Raw genomic sequence first — 20,969 nt, 5'->3', positions numbered from 1 at the left:
CATTGAAATAATTCCGTACTTTATAACAGAGGAATACGCTGATGAGGTATTCATTTTGGGTGTGTGTAATAGTAATGTTACAGCTGCTGCAATAGAATATGAAATATACTCTCCAGCTAGCAGGATTCCAGGTCCAGATTTTTTGTTTGTTTTATTTTGGACAGATAGGGTCTTGAAACATTAGAAAAAACCCTGATACCCAACATTTTGGCCGATTGTTATACTTTTCCTTTATACTGTACTGCAGCAGCAACAGAGCTATACCCAGGAAAGTAAAAATTTCAAAAAATTTATAAGTAGGTATTATTAATTCATTTATTACCATATTCATTCAAAGATTTTGACGGCTGTAATCTGAAAAATATTCATGTTTTATTGCTGTTGTATCTGTTAATTTTATCATGTCACATCATATCACAAGGCCTTACTCTTTGATTATGTACTGTTATCTTTGTGTCAAGGTCGCAACCTTACTTTAAACTTTGATTCCATATAATGTGCTTGTTTTTAAAGCCTTAATGTTTGAATTTAATTTTTCTAGTTTGCATTTGATTCTTGTCATTTGCAACTCTTAAGCTTGTATTATTGCTTCTGAAATAGGCATCTTTTTCACTTATTCACCTATAAATCTCTACCAAATGACATTTTTAAGATTAATAATTATTGGAAATTGTTTTTAGTTACTTCTGTTTTTCCTTACAGTTATTCTCAGGTTATTACATCTGTGTTTGTTATTACTTTTTTTTATTCCTGTTTTAATGCAGTATGTTTTACAACCGGTTAATAGGAAAATTACATTTATTGTAATCATCTAATATTTTTTCTTTATTTAAAGTATTCTACTTTCCCGTTGATATAGTTTTACTGTTTAGATATGCATATGTGAGAAAGCATAGCTAATCAGGTAAATTTTGGCTATTGGGGTTTTGCAAACCTTGATGTTTCATGATGACCCTCTCTAACAAAAAAACAGTTTAATATGTAATATTTTGTCCAAATTTTGCTTGATATCTCCCAACTGTATGGATCGATTTAGAGAAATTTGGCATGATTTCTATATATAGGAAATTGTTGTCATTTGATTTTGATCTTAATATGTATTAAAAACATATGTAGAGGGAGATATGAACACTATTTATCTCATATCTCCAAAGGGTGTTTTTCTTAGAAGTACATTTTTCACATAATTAAATACTCTTAGATAAGATACCTAAAGGACAGTCGATGATGTTGTTTAGTATTTTCAAACTCCTATGAAAGAGGTACGGCAAAAGACACTTTTTTTGTTTTTTTCGGAACTCTGTCACATTTTTGTAATAATTAGATGACATTTTTGTAATTACATTAGCATCTCACTTTGGTTATATATTCAGGCAAATTCATTCAAGGGTTGGGAGTAATAAACCTAATTTTTTTTTTTTGCTTTTTTGTCAATTATTATTTTGCTTACATCTAAAGATTAGATTAAGCAATTTTTATGGAATGTTGTACCATGATTTTTGAATACGAGCTGTTACCGTTTCATTTTGGTTACAATCAGTGAAGTGAGTGAGGAGATATGAGCATCACGGGACTGATATCTCAAAATTTTAAGAGTAAAATAATTTTTTGACAATTCTTTTTTTTTGTATATTAATTTCTTTTTTTTTCATATTTTAATGTTCGCTTAATTTTCCTTCTAAGTAATAATAGTTTGTTGAAGGTGAAGCTGTTATTTAAAAGATTCACAAATTACAAGCAATAAAATATTTAAATAGATGCGAAAGGTATAGTGTTATTTTTTTTATAAACTGTTACCAAATAGTTTCAATTTTAAGCATGCCAAATTAATTAAAAACAGCAGAATAAAAGACAAAAATTAACTGTCAGGTCCAATATAAATTATGAGTTATATTTGTTTCCAAATAATTCAATCACATTATTTTAAAACGGCATTTAGCATTTAATTAACTGCCTTAAATAGGCTACTTTATACTGAATTATGATTCAGTTTATAGAATTCTGTATTAATAGGAAAAGATGTAATGCATTATTGTTTAATTGTGCCCAGCAAGGCGGCCCACATAAGAGATAGTATTTCCTATTACTGTAGTATACATTTTATTCATTAAAACCACTTAATTCTACTGTACATTTTTTTTTTTTTACTTTCCATTTTACAAAGGTAAATATTCTAAAGAAGGAAAAAAGTAAAAAATAATTTATAAAAAATAAAAATAAAAACAGACTTCTTCAAATAATAGTTCTAAAAAGTTACAAATTATAAATTTATTAATTAAAGTAAACCTATTTACAACAAATAACTAGTTTTGAAGTAGGTGCTTTCATATCCAGAACCGAAACTTTCACAACTTCTACTTGTTAGAGGCCACTTTAGCAACGTTTTCTGTATATAATGTAACAAAATTAGTTAAATATTTGTTTTTCTAAATTTAAAAATGTTTACATACTATATAAACATTGTGTCCGAGCCCTGATAATGACACTGTGTTGTGCACCCAGGAAAAAATAATTAAACATTTTGAAAGAAAACTTTTTTTAAATATTCTGAAATTATAAAAAAAAATGATTGTTTTATAGATTTTTTCTTTTTGTTTCAGGCTTTCCTTATACTTAGACGCCATGGATGCTTAATATTATCATTATTTGCAATGATGATTTCAACTGGTTTACCAGAACTTAGTTCTGAAAAAGATCTCAGCTATTTGCGTGATACTTTGGTAAAGATAATTATTTACCTATAAATTAAATATTAGCACTTAAATACTGTTTTATTTATAATTAAAGAATTGAAAGTAGTTTTAACATAAAAAGTATATTTTAATCCTTTTCCTGCTGGCATATTTTTGATAAGTATTTTTAAAATTTTTCTGGTCCATACAGTTATTTTTTCCATAATTTGTTTATTTGAATGCATGGATTAGCTACTTGTAATTCCAACAGAAGTGCAGCTGGCATGTGATTACCTGTTAAAAGTGCAACTGTACTAATGGCTTGGATAATCTATAAAACTAGTTTATTAAATAGTGGTATTACCTGTTGGCATTATATTGAGGTTGTTAGTACGGATCTGAGACATTCAGAAAGTGGCTCTTTAATAGTTAGATCTAGGCGCGGGGTCTTTATTCCGCGGTTAGGTTTCTAGCTCAGTTCCTGAGGGCGACGTGGTAGCTGCAGGTGTCCGTTGTCTTCATTCTGAAGGCATAAACATGTAAATCTATCTCGGGGTGAATTTTTACCGATGTAAATGTCCCTCGGGGCATCTCTGCGGGGCCTGGACTGAAAGCTGTGTGGCACAATCAGTTTGAGGGCGAGAAGATGTCCTCCGTTAAAGCCACTACTGGCTAGGAACGGAGGGGGTGGTATAGCGACCGGACACGCTATGAGGTGGGATCTTCTCCCCTCGGGGGGGAATCGAGATGTTGGCATTATATTCCTTCCGATTTCCGGTGCAGTAGTTCTTTTAAAGTGTGTACATGGAACTAGGTAAGCACCAGGTTGGTCTAGTGGTGAACGCGTCTTCCCAAATCAGCTGATTTGGAAGTTGAGAGTTCCAGCATTCAAGTCCTAGTAAAGCCAGCTATTTTTACACGTACTTGAATACTAGATCGTGGATATCGGTGTTCTTTGGTGGCTGGGTTTCAATTAACCACACATCTCAGCTATGGTCAAACTGAAAATGTACAAGACTACACTTCATTCACACTCATACATATCATCCTCATTCATCCTCTGAAGTATTATCTAAAACGGTAGTTACCGGAGGGTAAACAGGAAAAGAAAGAAAGCACCAGTTTATTAAATAATTGATTCATTATGTTATTGATTTTGGGATCCAATTTATGTTTTTTAATATGATTAAAGGGAAGTATTAAAACCATAACATCCAATTGTAATTTATAACATTTATTTGATTATAAATATAAAATTCATGGAAAAAATATAATCAAACATAATTGCAGAAACTGGATAACTATTTGCCTCATTGGTAAACAAGTTTGTGAATTGCCTCTCTGGGAATTTTCCATTCCCTTCACTTCTTCATTGTTGGGCCGATGTTTTCCATTAAGATGATGTTCCTTTAACTTTCTGAACAAGGAGTTGGCAAAGTAAAGGTAAATTTTCAACGATTGAGTTCCTAACAGTACATTTTCAAAAGAAGAGCTAGTTTCTGCCACATGCTAGCACACATGGTTATGTTGCTAAATGATTTTGTGTTGAATTCTGGCTGGATCCTTGAATTAAGTGTCCAATAAAGATTTTTGAGACATTTCTTTTAATGGATTAACATTAGTAGTCACTGTTGTTCACTAAAAAGGCAACAACAATAATACTTATACAATACATATTGTTTAAGCTTGAAACCAACCCTTCTGAAATTAGCTCATCAAATATAAATGTTCAGCATTACTGAACATTCTATTCCAAAGACACAGATTTTGATTTCTTACACATCTGGTCCATATTTTTACATTATACAGGGTTATCATAAAAGAATGGTGCGGTTTTGAACATGGTTTAAATTAAAACAGAATTACTTACAGTTTATGTTTTGTATTTTTCAAATTTGTCGTCTCAAACATTTTTTTACATAATTAATAAATTTCAATATGTGTGCCCATAGTTGCTTGACAAATGTCCAAATGACACTAAACTCGTCTCCAAACATTAGTTAACATTTCTTCGTTAATGGTTGTCATTGCTTCATTAATCCTGTTTTTTAACTGATTTAGGTCGCGAATTTTTTGTGTGTAAGCAACGCTTTTGATGTACCCCCACAAGAAAAAGTTGCAAGGTGTCATGTCTGGACTACTTGGAGGCGAAAGTATGGATCTTTGCCGGCCTATCCATTGATCTCCAAATTTTTCGTTCAAAGCGTCCGTGACCGATGCATTGAAGTGCGGGGGAGCACCATCTTGTTGGAAATGAAGTTGATGAATGTTTTCGAGTTCATCTGGCTGAAGAAAGCAATAATCGGTTAACATGTCAAGATACACAACTCCATTAATTGTTTTTTTCAGCAAAGAAGAAAGGCCCTATTACACGATTTTTCATCACACCACACCAAACATTAACTTTAGGCAAATCGCGATGTTTCTCGATAATTGCGTGTGGGTGTTCAGAGCCCCATATTCGTGAATTGTGTCTGTTAACACATCCATTCACGTGGAATGTAGCTTCGTCTGTAAAAATTATATCGTCTAAAAATGATTCGTTTTCACTTATTCTGTCCGACATTTCAACAGCGAAATTGTAACGTTTTACATCGTCATCGGGTTTCAATTCCTGCAGTATCTGGATTTTATAAACATGTAATTTCAGTTTTTTACGTAAAACTTTGTGAACTGTTGATTTTGGAATACCTAATTCGACGCTTCGACGGGAGATGGACTGCCCAGGACTTCTAATTGCCGGTTGATTTCTGTTTCTTAAACGATCCGGTTTCTTCGAATCGTTTGAACCGATGTGTTATGTTATTTTTGTGCGGCGGATCTCTTCCGAATTCACGTCGAAACGCATGTTGAACTAAAATTACGGATTTTAATTCAGCCATCAATAAAACACGCTTTGCTTTGTCTTTATCCGAGAACATAGTAACTCACTGAACTCACCGCAACAACAATACAAGAACTGACGTGGTTACAACTGCTGATAAACAAACTTTTGGGTTGGAGGCTTTCAGGGATACCAATATAACATCTAGAAATTTCCCTACAATCTTCCTATGAATTACTGAAACCGCACCATTCTTTTATGATAACCCTGTATTTTGAGGTAAAGCTACTTTTACCAAGTAATTTTTGTCCAAAACTATTCAATCTTCATTGAAATTAAATGAACTGTTGTTGTGTGACTGAAGTTGTGCTTGTGAATGGTTAATGAAAATTGGTTGATTTGTTCTTGAATTGCGCCCAATTTAAGGTAAAAAATTTGAGCAGGGCAAGTTAGAACCACGGTTCATTGCAAGTTTATGCTTCAAGTTGGAATGTTGATGTTTCTTGTTTTCTTTATCTGTGGTATCTATTGTTAGCAATACTGCCCAGCATATTCAGGTAGTGTTACCTACCTACCTACTTTGAAGGTAATGATTGGTTATGATTTGATAGTATTTCAAAAGGGAAAAATAAGTTGATGAAAAGTTGGTCTTCTTGCATAGAACTGTGTAAAAGGTTTTTTTTATAGGATCATCAAAAATGAACTACAAACCATATCAATTTTTTTTTAAATTAATTAACAAGGGTATTTTCTTAAAATAAATTCGCTTTAAGATGTTGCCCCTCTAAATTATGAACTTGTATCAAGGCCAGGCCAACACAATTTTAACACAAAAGGAATCATATTTTCCCTCATCACTAGACTGAAAAAGCTCAAGCAAGTATTTGTGGTGGGAAATTTGAAGGGGATGATTATTACTTTTTAAATAACCTTTCCATGAATGAAGTTTTCTTTTTTTTTATTCATTGCTGGTGTGAGCATTATCCTGTAATGTATATCATTTCATTTATATAAGCTTTCTAATTCATTTTTATTCAAAGTTAAGCAATTTAGTTAATTTTCAATCAAGTAATCAAGTTAATTTTTCTATCACAAAAACATTTTTACCTTTTATAGGTTGATGTAATGAGGAAGGTTTTTTATCATCACTAATTTGATTGATTTTATTCTCTGTCCTTATCTTTTGATCTAAAAATATTTACTAAATTCTTAATTATTGATTGATATATTGGAATCATCTTTTCCATAACATTTTTCAATCTCTATTATAAAATTAATCAAACTTGAATATCTAATCTATGGCCAACAACCCTAATTTCTTTTAATAAAAAAATTCCTTACATTTTCTCATTTATTTTTTTAATTTTCTTCACTTTGTACTTTATAAGCGTATTCAACTTTTAATCTGTTCTTTTATAAGTAATAATAATTTATGAAAACATTGAAAATTTCATATATGAAAACTGCATTTTTTTTAAAGTTAAATTTAAACACGTTGAATGAACACATGAAACACATACTCACCTAAAATGGAAAATTATCTAGCTTAAACAACCTAATCAAATAAGACACAAAATTCCTCGTAACAAAAATTATTATGTTTTTCCAAGGAAATACATATGTAAGAGAACAAAATATAAAAACATATTTATTGGCACTTATCCATATGCAGACTAACCCATGAAATATCACTCAAAAAGAAAAAAATAATTTAAAAACCATAAATTTTTGTGTTTTGAGTGATATGAAAATTCTGAAGGTGGTACTCATCATTTTCTGATGGTCTTCCTTTGTCCTTAACTTTTTTACTTTGTAAACCACATTCTGTATATTTGGATCATGTTGACAAAGTCAATGAAGAAATCTTTAATCTTTGCCGGTAATGCTTAAATTTAAATTTCTTTAAAATATTTTGTAAACCAGTGAGTATTTTCAGCTTAATGAACTGGTTGACATTTAAGGCATTTTGCAACAAGTTGTTCATTTTCAGAAATGCAAATAGGTTGTGGAGCATTGCTAACTGATATTGAAATTTCAGATTTTACATTCAGCTTATGGTAATGTGTTTTAATAATATAGAGAATTTTTTTTTTTGTCTTCAGTCATTTGACTGGTTTGATGCAGCTCTCCAAGATTCCCTGTCTAGTGCTAGTCGTTTCATTTCAGTATACCCTCTACATCCTACATCCCTAACAATTTGTTTTACAGACGGAAATTCCCCTTTTTCATAAATATTACACACCAGTTTGTATAATCTATCAATCGCTTCCTCACCTGCACTGCGCAGTAATTCTACAGGTATTCTGTCTATTCCAGGAGCTTTTCTGCCATTTAAATCTTTTAATGCTCTCTTAAATTCAGATCTCAGTATTGTTTCTCCCATTTCATCCTCCTCAACTTCCTCGTCTTCCTCTATAACACCATTCTCTAATTCATTTCCTCCGTATAACTCTTCAATATATTCCACCCATCTATCGACTTTACCTTTCGTATTATATATTGGTGTACCATCTTTGTTTACCACATTATTAGATTTTAATTTATGTACCCCAAAATTTTCCTTAACTTTCCTGTATGCTCCGTCTATTTTACCAATCTTCATTTCTCTTTCCACTTCTGAACACTTTTCTTTAATCCACTCTTCTTTCGCCAGTTTGCACTTCCTGTTTATAGCATTTCTTAATTGCCGATAGTTCCTTTTACTTTCTTCATCACTAGCATTCTTATATTTTCTACGTTTATCCATCAGCTGCAATAGATCGTCTGAAACCCAAGGTTTTCTACCAGTTCTCTTTATTCCGCCTAAGTTTGCTTCTGCTGATTTAAGAATTTCCTTTTTAACATTCTCCCATTCTTCTTCTACATTTTCTACCTTATCTTTTTTACTCAGACCCTTTGCGATGTCCTCCTCAAAAATCTTCTTTACCACCTCTTCCTCAAGCTTCTCTAAATTCCACCGATTCATCTGACACCTTTTCTTCAGGTTTTTAAACCCCAATCTACATTTCATTATCACCAAATTATGGTCGCTATCAATGTCTGCTCCAGGGTAAGTTTTGCAGTCAACGAGTTGATTTCTAAATCTTTGCTTAACCATGATATAATCTATCTGATCTGATACCTTGCAGTATCGCCTGGCTTTTTCCAAGTGTATATTCTTCTATTATGATTTTTAAATTGGGTGTTGGCAATTATACTTCGTGCAAAACTCTATAAGTCAGTCCCTTCTTTCATTCCTTTTGCCCGGCCCGTATTCACCCACTATATTTCCTTCCTTGCCTTTTCCAATGCTTGCATTCCAATCTCCAACTATTATTAAATTTTCATCTCCTTTTACGTGTTTAATTGCTTCATCAATCTCTTCGTATACACACTCTACCTCATCATCATCATGGGCGCTTGTAGGCATATAGACGTTAATAATCGTTGTCAGTTTAGGTTTTGATTTTATCCTTATTACAGAGAATCCTTATATAGAGAATAAGAAAATTTAATTTTGAAGTCTTAATGAATGACAGCAATGTCTTTAAGTAGCCCTTACTATTATATGTGCATTAACAACATAATTTTTCTCAATGCAGATCTAAAAAAAAAATTAACGAAATAACAATTGAGCAGTAATTATATTCACTACAAAACCAAAATTTCCCTCTTCTTAGAAAATGTTACAGAATATAAATCGTTCAATGAAAATTGACTTTTACTCCATCTATGAACAAATAATTGAGGTTGTAATAAATAGGGTTTTAGATAAAAATGAACAGTAAGGAATGTCATCGTCCTGTCAAATTAGTGCTAATTTAAAGAAATATATATTTAAATGAAAGGGATTGATGGGGTTGTTTTTTGGCAATAAATTTTGAATGATATCTGTCCATTCAGAAATTTTAAACATTTTTTGTCTAATATTGCAGCAATGATTGTATTTTTAAAGAATAGAAATGAGAAAACGATTCCTTCTCACAAATCTGCTAACAAGTTCTTGACTTCAACAGGTACTTAAATGTGGAAGTATCAGTTTGTTATTGTATTATTTAAACATTTTTTAAATAGGTTTTTTTTATTTATTTCTTTACAGGTATTAGATTTGCCAGAATCAGGTGCGTTATCACATTTTCAGTCAAAATTTGATGAAGCGCTTTGTAATTCATGGAAAACATCTCTTAATTGGGCATCACACAATTTAGCAAAAAATAACAAACAATGACATTTAACTTGGCCATATGTCATACCAAATATAAGTAATAATGATGATGATAATGAATTTTATGAGAGTTTATTTTTTTTACAAAGACACAGTATTACAAAGCAATAGATAATATTATGGTAAGTAATTGTAAATAAATTTTATATGTAGTTTGTATTTATTAAATTTATTTATTTTTAGGTACTTTCACTTTGCTGATACAATTTCAATTATTTTTTTTTATTTTGTTCTACAATAGCTTAACAGATTAATATGTTTAATAAAATTTGCTAAGTATTTTACTGTTATTCAATTAATAATAAATAAGTGCTTATTAAAATATCTTTCAGAGGAAAATGAGCTTTATGTGACATGAACAAGGTAGATTAAGTTTTTAATCACCATCCAAACGCAACAAGAATCTTGTAGGCAAAAATATCAGTATCTTCTAATTCTTTAACAATTTGAATTTTATAGAAGTGAAAACTTAAGTCCTTATTTAAGTTTCAATGGATTGATGGTTCACTTATATTCAACTTTGATTCAAAGGTAGTGACCCCGAGTTACTACCTTTGATTTTATCAATCGTATAAAATAATCACTGAGAGCACGGTGGCAAAGTGACTGGGTGACTACCGTCGATAATAAACTCAAACCAATTAAAGATTCAGTGTTGTCATGGGGCTCCTCTTACAGAAAATCTCGTTGTGAGGAAGTGGTCTTCTGCCGGGGTTACGGTTAGGACATACGAGGATCACACACGAATACCTAATGTCAGGAGAAGCCCCACCCCTATGAACACGATGCAACTGCCGCATGACTGTGCACCACATTCTCGTGGACTGCATATGTTATGTGGCGTCAGTTTAATCTACCTAGAAATGTCTGTGATGTCTTGTGTAATAATAACAAAATTTTGGACCGGATGTTTCTCTTTTTGCATAGTACCAGGTTACTGCAAAAAATTTAATATTGTCATTTATATTTTTATGCTAGAAGAGTTTTTTAATAATTTTTAGCCTTTACTTTCAATTTTGGTTCTATGTATTTAATTTTATTTTCCGAGAAGGGAGCCCCTTTTGCACAACCAATCGGAATTAGGTAGTTTTTTATTCGATTATTTTAACGACTTCGTCTGAGGTATTAGTTTTGAGTTTTATTTTGCCTTCCTGGCTTGTTTTAATAATATGATTACATTTACACCTTATAAACTTTATTGTTTTGGAGTTATTTTACCCTTTTATTAATAAAATTCCTGGCGATGATAATGCCCAGGTGTTTTTCTCCCACAAAAAACAAAAAAAAAAAAAAACTCTGATTCATGTTTAGGACTGTATGTTATGGCAGTTTGAACACTTTCAATGTTTTCTAGCTTTCTGGCACTTTTTTCTGCTCCTTTATGTTTTAAATCTAATGTGAATCCAGTTTCCTCAAATTTTTTAACACAAAGTTAATTGCAAGAATAAACAGTACCTGCCTGTGACTCAGAATATTGAACCAACTGCATCACTGTCCAAAATTTTATAATTATTTCTAAAAATGTTAGTACTTTTTTTTTAGTTTCTTTTTAGAAATGTTTTTAATGAACTTTTTTTTTCTGTTTCAGGACTATTTGAATATTTATGATTATGACTGGATTTGTATAAAAAAAGAAAAACTGTATGTATAAAAAAAAATATTTCACTAAATTCTGTCTGCATCATAATATATCGTATTTAGTCTTAATTTTACATATATTAACCCTAGAATCATTAGTTAAAATACTTTCAAGTGGTTTATTATTATAATTTTTTTTCTAATTCCAATAAAATTTATTCATTAGCTTACAGCAAGTAACAGACGTTAAAACTTCCTAATTCATAACTTAAGTTAATTGTATTGCCTTTCCCTTCCAAAGTGTTTTTTTTTTTTAGGGAAAGGCTGTATAATTTTAAGTACATTATATACTTTTTATTAGTAATTTTCAAGCAAATTTAGTTTTTTTTTTTAAACGTATAAAAATGTGTATGCTTCATGTTGATTTAAGATAGTATTTCAGTATGCAGCCAATATTACTGTCTACAAGAAAATTCGCAACAAATGGAACGTCCCTTTTTTTACCAAGAGTATGTATTGGGTTTACAACAATATGCCTGCTATAATGTAATAAACTGGAACAATAGTTTTTCACTGACTTGTTGCAGTCACTGTTACTTTTTGTTTTACAATCCCTGAGAGGACTTTATTATTATAACATGTGTCTTAACTTTTCAATGTCTTATTTTCCTACACCAAACTGCAGATGTCAACATGATGTATTTTTTATACTTATTATGTCATCCTTTTTCATCAGAGTGCCAAGTTTATAAAAAAGGTTTTTCAGCATATGTTAGATAGCTTCCAGTAACTGATTTTCACACGAAAAGCTGCTTTTAGCCAATTTTCAACATAATCTTCAATGAAATGTGTATACAGATTCGCTTATTATCCTGACCTTGCTACATTAAAATTGTCCATAAATTAACAAATCAAAGGGAAAAGGGGAAAAAAATTTGTTCAATCATTAATTAATTCAAATAATTATAGATTAACATAAATAGGAATGGTGAACATAAATAAAATAAAATATATATATATATAAAGGAGTTGATTTCTTTAAAATGCAAGATTAAGGACCCTATAGATATACAAAGAAATTTAATTCGGCAAAAAGTTTATATTTATTATAAGGGTGGTTTTTATGTTTTTCTTTTATACTCTCGTTTATCCGGTGTTTCTCTTATTCCAAAATTCAATTATATCTGAGACAGTATGATGACTTGTTTTAAAAATTGTAACAGTTTATTTTTTACCATGCTGAATGCTAACATTTGCATAAAAAAGATTTATGCTAAATCATTCGGTTATCCGTTATTTTTCTGAAATTTACTTATATTCATGGAACGGAACGACCAATTTAAAAAATTCAAACAGCCTATTTTTAGCAGTACAAGGGCTAACGTTAAAATTATGATATAGAAATAAGAAATTGAAATGAATAATTAAAGTACCGGAAAAACTTATTGTAAAAATCTTTTAATTACAGTAATTTTTCGTAATACAGTTAATGTGAGGCACACAAAAAAGAATCGTGTCTTCAAGACCATAAAAAGAATGCACATTTGGCTGTACCTCATGGATTGCGTGGAAAACGGCTACAATTATTTTATAAAATTTGTATGAATTTTATAACTGAAGTTAAAATTATGTATTTTTACACGATTACAATTAATAAATCAGTTTTCAAAAACTGAATTTCTTTTTACGCCGCAAAGAGCAGACCGAAGTGATACCTGCTTCAGCCTGGCAAAGCCGGGTGAGCACTAGATGGAGCAATAAATGCGGAGCATATGTTGCGAATCAATAAATGGAGTTGTAGCTAAAAAAATCACTTCAGTAAGTTCATAGCGGCAAAATGCTGATATTTATTTTCTTAAAATACTTAATATTCTCACAAACATTAGTATACAAACGTGCCAAGGGTCCAGGAGGCAGAGCTTCTTGGCTAGATGGTGAGACAAGCAAAGCGAGTCCTGACTGGCTAGTACCTTAATAAATAAGTTTGTAACTAAAATAATCTTTACCGATTAATTAATTTATTTATTCTGAATAATTATAGGCTGATTGTCCAATTACGTACATCTTTTTGTGATAAATGAAATATTACAGCGTATGAAACGTGTCAAACTTGACCTAGATTCAAACCCAGGACCTTCTGTATGAAAGGCAAAGATGCTATCACTTTTTCTTGGTGATCAATAGAGTGATAATTTCTATAAACTATTTTCTATTTATTCTTTTTAGCGTAACTGAAATAACTCTTTATAGCTAATGAAATTTTTCAACGTATGAAATTATACTTCTATATATGTTATTTTTCAGTTTTAGTTTCTTTTTAATTTTTTTTTCACATTCTTTAATCTTGAACTTCAGTAATTAGTAATGGACTTAATCAGCATTAATCTGAATTACTCTGATTTTTAGTATTCTATATATAGATTATTTCTAAAATAATTTAGAAATAAATATTAACACTCTCAGGTAAAAAGTTTCTTCATTAATCAATTTGATAAAAACAGGAAAAGTTAATTTAGGAGATGTTATTACATACAACTTTATTAATAAAAATATAAATAAAATAGTGAAACTTATAGTTTATCCTTTTGACTGGTAAATTATTTAGAGAAATATTTTAGTCATTCTAAAATTGCATAACAGGGTAAATTTAATTATGGTAGTGTATATACAAGAGGTTATCTCTAAAGTAAAGACCGTTTCATTATAAAAAAATTTATTTTGAAAACTTTATAAATATTTTTTATTTCTCTTAAATTACATCCTTATACTACTTCTCTATATAATCACCACATGAATTAAGACATTTATCGTAGCAATATACCAGCTTCAATGTACCCTCGTTGTATTCTTCTGCTACCAGTCCATTTAGCCACTGATTAACAGCATTTTTAAGTTCATCGTCACCCACAAATTACTTAACACTCAAAAATTCTTTCAATTTCCCAAACAAATTGTAATCAAATAAGCTAATTCCAGACTGTATGGTGGGTGATCGTTTTTTTCCCATCCAAAGAATTCACGTGTTGGACCCACAGCATGTGGATATGCATTATCGTTCAGCAGGATGACACCATCAGTCAGCCGCCCGTGTTGTTGATGTGAATGGCACATCATAACTTACTTAGATTTTCGCAGTAGGCGTTTACATTTATCGTTATTCCATGTGGAATGAAATCAATCAACAGTATGCTAAACAGATCCTAAAAGACTGTGGCCATCAGTTTGCATCCAAATAGTAGTGGCTTGACCTTTGTTGTTCAGGTTGGTGATCGAGGATGACACCATTAACTTGACTGCCGTTTTTTCTCTGGTATATAATACAGAATTCATGTTTCATCACCGGTAACGTGTGAATTAAGCAACCCATCACCTTTTTCTGTGTAGAAAAGGATCTGCTTTGGAATGAAAAATTCCAAAACAGATCCTGTTGGGATTTTTTTGTGGCCTTCCGTTAAGACGTGCGGCACCCTACTTGCACAAACCTTTCTGAAGCCTAAATGGTCATGAATGATACAACCAATAACAGTTCTTGAAACATTAGAAAAAAAGGGCCAGGTCAGAAATCGTTGAGCGACAATCTTCGATGCATTTCAACAACCTCAATAATCACCGAGATACAAGTCCTCAGTGATTATCGAGGCCCTTCCTGAATGTTCATCATGCACATTAACTCTGTTACTTCTAAACCTTTCACATCATTTGTTGATGTTCTTTCATTCATTACATTATCACCATACACAGCAACCAACTGCCTATGAATTTCACCTAGCTTAACACGTTGATAGATTAAAAAACATATGACTCCACATATTTCACAGTCGACAGCTACATTGATTTTCCTATTCATTTTATAATGTAATAACTCATACATAATCAAAAATAGTACAACGCGACAACTTACAGACAACAGTGCAGCGAGTTCATTTCTAGCGTGGCCATGAACTACATAGGTTTGCCAACCTTAAAGAGAGAAATTTCCCACCAGTCTTTCTTACTTTAGAAATACCCCTCATAAAATTAATTATAATGAATATAAATAAATATGCTCCATCATCATATGTGTTCATCTGTGCATTTAAATTCATTATTATTTATTTTATGTACTAATAATAATAATAATAATAATTAATATATTAAACCCATTCAGTCAATTTTTTCTATAAAAAAAATTATGGATCAGGCAAATTTAGCATGCCTCTGAATAATTACTTACTGTACTTTTTCGTGTCCGAGCGATGAGACATTAAAACCTTTGCGACCAGTGATGTGCCACCGAAACACCAGAAGCATTTCCTTGCCAAAGATCTTCTAGTGTGCATTTGGTTGGGCAGAGGGTGCATTTAGGAGATGTTCCGAGTCCTGAATCTCACCGCACTCGCAGTACAGGTCGTTAGGCTGTATTTGACGCCATCTAGCGCGGTTAACTCTGGTTGGTGCAACCCCAGTTCGAAGCCTGTTTAAAGTCACCCACGTTTGCCAGTCCAGGTCATGTCCTGGAGGTGTTAGAGCCCTTTTTGGGAACCATGGAGGGGGCTCGATAGATGTAGAGTTAAAAAATCCCTTTCTTGATTTCAGTCTCGGAGGGGGTGAATAATTACTATCTGACTAGTTATAATATACCCTTGTTGTTAACTTAGTATTAAAAGTAGTTTTATATTAACCCTTTTTCTGAGGTATTTTTCAGAAATCTTACCCTTTAATGCTGAAAATCTTTCCTTAGTTTACCCGTCAGTGTCAAAATTAGTTAATTTGCATGGTATTTTTTAAATTTGTATAACTTGCTAATTTTTCAACAAAATTTAATGGTTTCTTTTTTTTTGTTTTGAATTTGTATATAATAACCTATTTTAATATTAAATCTAATTTATATTTAATTACTTTTTAAAAAGTCAAAATCATTGATACAATTTATTTTTCGTAATATCCAACTTCAAGGTACTGTAGAAGGGTTAAAATAATTTTTAAGCACCAAAAGATTGATTATATGAAAAAAAAGGTTTTTTATATAGATAATAATTTCTAGATCATTATCTTGATAATTTAAAAAAATATTAATAATATTTAAAAAGATAAGTTATTTTCACTTTTTCCCCATCCCACAAGCACAATATTTGTTGTGATAGCACTAGAGTAAAATAGCTGTAGAATAAAATTTGTATTTTTATTGTTCAATAAAAAAGCTAAATAGAAAAGTTGTAAATAAGTAAATAAATGAAAAAGTTTATTCTTTTCTAATTTATTTATTATTTATGAAAGCATAAAAAAATGAAAACTCCAAAAAAAGATTTTTTTAGCACCGATGTAGAAGATAACATTTAGTATGTAACCCTCTTTTGCACTTTCTGTAGATAAATGTTGATCTCTTGTTTTTTCTACCTGATTTGGTACTTGCAAGCTGCAAACACAGCAAATTTTTTCTCTTCCATCAGGTATTTTCAAAAAATTATTTGCTTTGGGATCACCACCTGCAGCAAACTGTTGCATCTTCAAAGGCCTACTTGCTCCAATCAACTAAACATTTATCGAAACCATCAAAATTAGTAATTCTGTTTTTCCGTTTATATTTTTTTGAGGTTTGAAACTATCATTTACCCTCCGACTCTCAATCATTTCTTTTCTAATAGTTTTAACAGTCCTAACCAAAACCCCTTGTGCAGCAGTTTTCTCTCTATACACTTTTTCACAGGAATAATAAATGGTATGCTCAGACTCATCTCCTGTTCTTAGAACTGTTTTGCCTCTCTTTTCATAAACTGATTAACATTCCATCCATATAATTTCCCGAGCTTGACTTTGAAGAGTTTTCCCTCTCTTAAGTTTTGTTGTAAAACCCTTCATAATTGTTTGGAGAACACTAAAATATGCAAGAAAATAATTATTCACTCTTATTAAAGTACAATTACAAAAACATTATATGATAAACATACTGAACACATGGAAAAAAAAAATGAGTATAAATAAATTAACGCAGCGCGGACTACTTCACAATTTTAAACTGTAGTAAAATTCTTAATGTGTTTGCATTTTATTTACAAATGTTCTACTTCTGGAAGTAAGTGAAACAACAAAAAAAATTTTTTATCAAAATGTTGATAACCTGACAAGTATGTTGCAGTGATTCTTTTCATCATGTGATCTCTGAACAAACTGTCCACTCTTATTAATTAAACAAAGAAATTTATTTCATCAGGAACATAATCTTTTTCCAGCTCTCAGATGCCCAATATTTATATTTTTTGGCTAAATTTTAACAGTCAACACTAGATATACTAACCCTTTTTTCTTTCAGACTAATTACATTTTTTTTTCTACTTTAAGAAGGCTGCAACTGCTCAATTTTGCTAAATTTTTTTAGAGTTCACCAATACTTGACACATTCTTATCATACAGCGATTTTTATTTTGAGCAGGACAATTGAGGTACTGTTACGGGAAAGGTAGTAAGTCCTAATAAGTCTATTTTACAGCAAAGTGAAAAAACAGCTTTGATGCTACTAAAAAAAAGTTTGATTTGCAAAATAGTCACCAAACGCCCACATTAATTTCACAAAATATGTTTAAATCTTGTATTATATTTTAAAAAGTTTATTGTATGACATTTTTATAAAGAAAATTATATTAAAAAAAAGTAATTAATTATGAAAAAATATGAATGTTATTAACTACAAAAATGAGTATAAAGAAAATTACATTTATAAAGAAAAAGTATTATTTACAAAGGTTACGATAAAATTCATGGTATTTTGGATCTATGAATTTCAACATAGAAAAGAGGTCTTTTTTTAGGATCACTAATGATTGATCTTCTTCGAAGTGTGGGAGAGAGTGAATTTCAGAGAAACCTTTGACGGGTTTGCCATTTTTCAAAATGTTGTGCTCCCTTCGCGATTTCATTTCATTGAACGATATACTTATTTTTACAACAGGCAGATAATCCTTCAAAATACTAATCCAAGAAGCAGATGCTTTATTGGTGATCTATTTAAGAAATTATCGCATAACAAGAAGAAATCATAGAAATATTTTTCTTTTATCATTACAAAATTGAATGGTTGCATATTCTTTGCCTCTCTAATCATTTGAGTTATTTCTTCAGGAATCATGGGCTTAGAAACTTTTTTCTTTTTTCGATCTCCATGACATGACAAGTATGAATGTTTCGACTCTAAAAATTTCAAATTGTTATTCTCAAAAAAACATTTTACAGTGGTGTTGATTAAAACCATCAACCATCCAGTTTTTATTGAAATATTTAAGACTATTAACTGCCATCTAGGCCTTACATTTTAATTATACAATTTATTACTCGTAGTACCTTAAGTATAAAATGATGTTTTTTTAAACAATTACTTATTTCCTAACAGTGTTAAAAATTCTTTAGAAAAATATTTTTATCTTGAACTTTACAAATTAAAACGCAAGAAAGTTGAGACTACATAAATTGTTTTCGAAAAGGATGAGAATCAAAAAATATTGTTTTTCCATTAAACATTGAAATATTTTATAACTAATAATAAATATTTTTTTAACCATACTTATTGTATAATTAAATGTTTGTCAGTGAACAAGTCTAATTATATATGTCAAAAGTTTACAAAAGGCAGCAAATTAAAACAAAACACTCGCATGAGTAATATTTACACAAAGAACACAATCTTATTTAAATGGTAAATTTTCATAAAATTTATATATTTCCTGAAAACAAAATATTTTCAAGTTTTGCAGATCATCATATTCGGATTTTGTTATAGGTAATAATTCACAATATGCCAAATCAGCTAATAGAAACTCTCATTCAGATAAGGAAGGATTTCTGCTTTTTATTTTAATTACAACACTCAGTTTTTGGTCCATTATAAGATGATCAGTGAATTATTAATCGAGGAGAGTGATCAGTTATAGTCAGTTCTTTTAATGGTCTCATTGGAAAAATACACTTAAAAATGAGTTGATTCACAGGAAATCACTTGAAATGGACTTGGCCTTACTCTAGCAGTTTCTGATACAGTATTCCATTCATGCTTTACTCTTGATTTTTGATTTACTATTCCTGTATTCCGATCGCACTCGGGATTGGAATGCCCTCAAATTGGAAAAACTACTTTTACTTGCTGCAATTTTTTTCAATGTGAAACTAAATAACTAAGCATTGTAAATACAATGTAATTTTTACTATAGCCACGACATGTATCGCAGAATATAGTGAGCTCTAGAATTTCTGGTGGCAGTTGATTCATTATGAAGTCAAATAGCACTGATGAAACATCATTTAATCCTCTTTTACCGTAAATTTCAGAGTAAGTGTAAAAATTTAACCTTCCAGTAGACAAGACATGAATGTTAAAATTATAAAAGGACAGTTGTCAACTATAATAAACATCACTTGTTGTTAGGTTAGGTGCTGATAAGTTTTTCTGAAGTTATGATAGTAGCTTCTTTACAGTAATCTTTCTATTTTTTTTTTTTTGGGACGGAGGTGGAAATGCATTTACGCACGAAGTGTTGGACTCCTGCTGGTGGTCTAATCCAACCGCCATCAACAGACTACCGACTAAAACTACCCCCCTTTGGAGTAACCCTACTCATCCCGGAATCACTCAGAGGCATTACTTTGAGATGTGTAGGCCCCCTTACAAACTCGCTCGTACCAACTACACGTCTCGAATGCTCAGTCATAAAAGTGAAATCACAAAACTAATAAGACATTGATGTATCGCGACTTCAATAGCAGTCTGCGACTCAACATATTTCTGTTACCGTCAACCTTATTGGTAATTATAGATAAAACCTTGCCTCCTCCTCGGTTTTCTTTTTCACGATTGCCCTGATAAATGTAGCCACGACAGCCTAGGACGTCTCACTTCTTAGCATTGTCTTTCCGATATTGTCAGGGGAGATCGGACCCACTTCTTGGACTATCTGCATTCTCAGAAGCCTCCCATCTAGGGCACACAAAAAATGTGTGCTTGGCAGAATCGACTGCTGCCAATGCTTCAAGCCTAGCATTACGTTATAGATCACAGAATGTTTCAGCTCTCTTCAAATAAAGTGCTTTATCAAATTCAAACTTTCTTAAACTTAAGGTTAATTTACTAATTGTCTCAGGATTGTTAGAATTTTCTGGATTTTTTTTTCAGTTTTTTTTCTTTTTTAACTTTCAATTTATCAAAACAGCTACATGTGTCAGACCCTTGGATAGCTGTAGTAGATATTACATTTATTATTAAAGATGTCACAGTATTTTCTATACGAAACTTTATTATTGGGATATTTGACTGTACACATTGAATGCATTCTTTTAATATTTAGCTCGCTTGGTAAATACACTTTTTTAGTCTTTCAATAATATTATTAAATGTCTCTTCATATAACTTATTTGGCCTAGAGTGAAGCTTTCCATGATTATCAATAGCAGCTTTTGCTATCGTCTGCAAAACCTTTTTTTAATGTTTGTAATCATTTCACTGATATATCATGAAGTGCCAAGAATTGCCTTATAGGAAACTGGTACCTCATGTAATTTGTTATATCTAATGAATCTGACTTCGTATGACTATGAGTATCCATGCAAGGTTACATTATTCTTTCGGTCGATGATATGATACTGTTTTACATTCTATCAGTCCACAGAGACAAATTAAGTGCTCATTATAGGACAGTAGTTTATTAAAATTTGAAATAATGACATTCTA

The 20,969-nt window shown here is 31.0% G+C and overlaps 1 protein-coding gene across 1 annotated transcript in view; it reads left to right on the top strand.

Annotated features, from left to right (window-relative positions):
• The window catches only part of Pi3K92E (phosphatidylinositol 3-kinase 92E), an 83,125-nt gene extending 69,625 nt beyond the window's left edge, over positions 1-13,500 (top strand). The window contains exons 17-19 of the mRNA XM_075381413.1: positions 2,601-2,720; positions 9,575-9,822; positions 11,289-13,500. Coding sequence (XP_075237528.1) covers positions 2,601-2,720; positions 9,575-9,703 — 249 coding nt within the window. The 3' untranslated portion in view covers positions 9,704-9,822; positions 11,289-13,500. The remainder of the gene's footprint in view (positions 1-2,600; positions 2,721-9,574; positions 9,823-11,288) is intronic.
• Positions 13,501-20,969: the final 7,469 nt, after the last annotated feature.

This window comes from Lycorma delicatula, chromosome 13, assembly GCF_047948215.1.
Source record: "Lycorma delicatula isolate Av1 chromosome 13, ASM4794821v1, whole genome shotgun sequence".
NCBI classification, from domain to species: Eukaryota; Metazoa; Arthropoda; class Insecta; order Hemiptera; family Fulgoridae; genus Lycorma; species Lycorma delicatula.
This window is presented reverse-complemented; position numbering and strand designations above follow the sequence as displayed.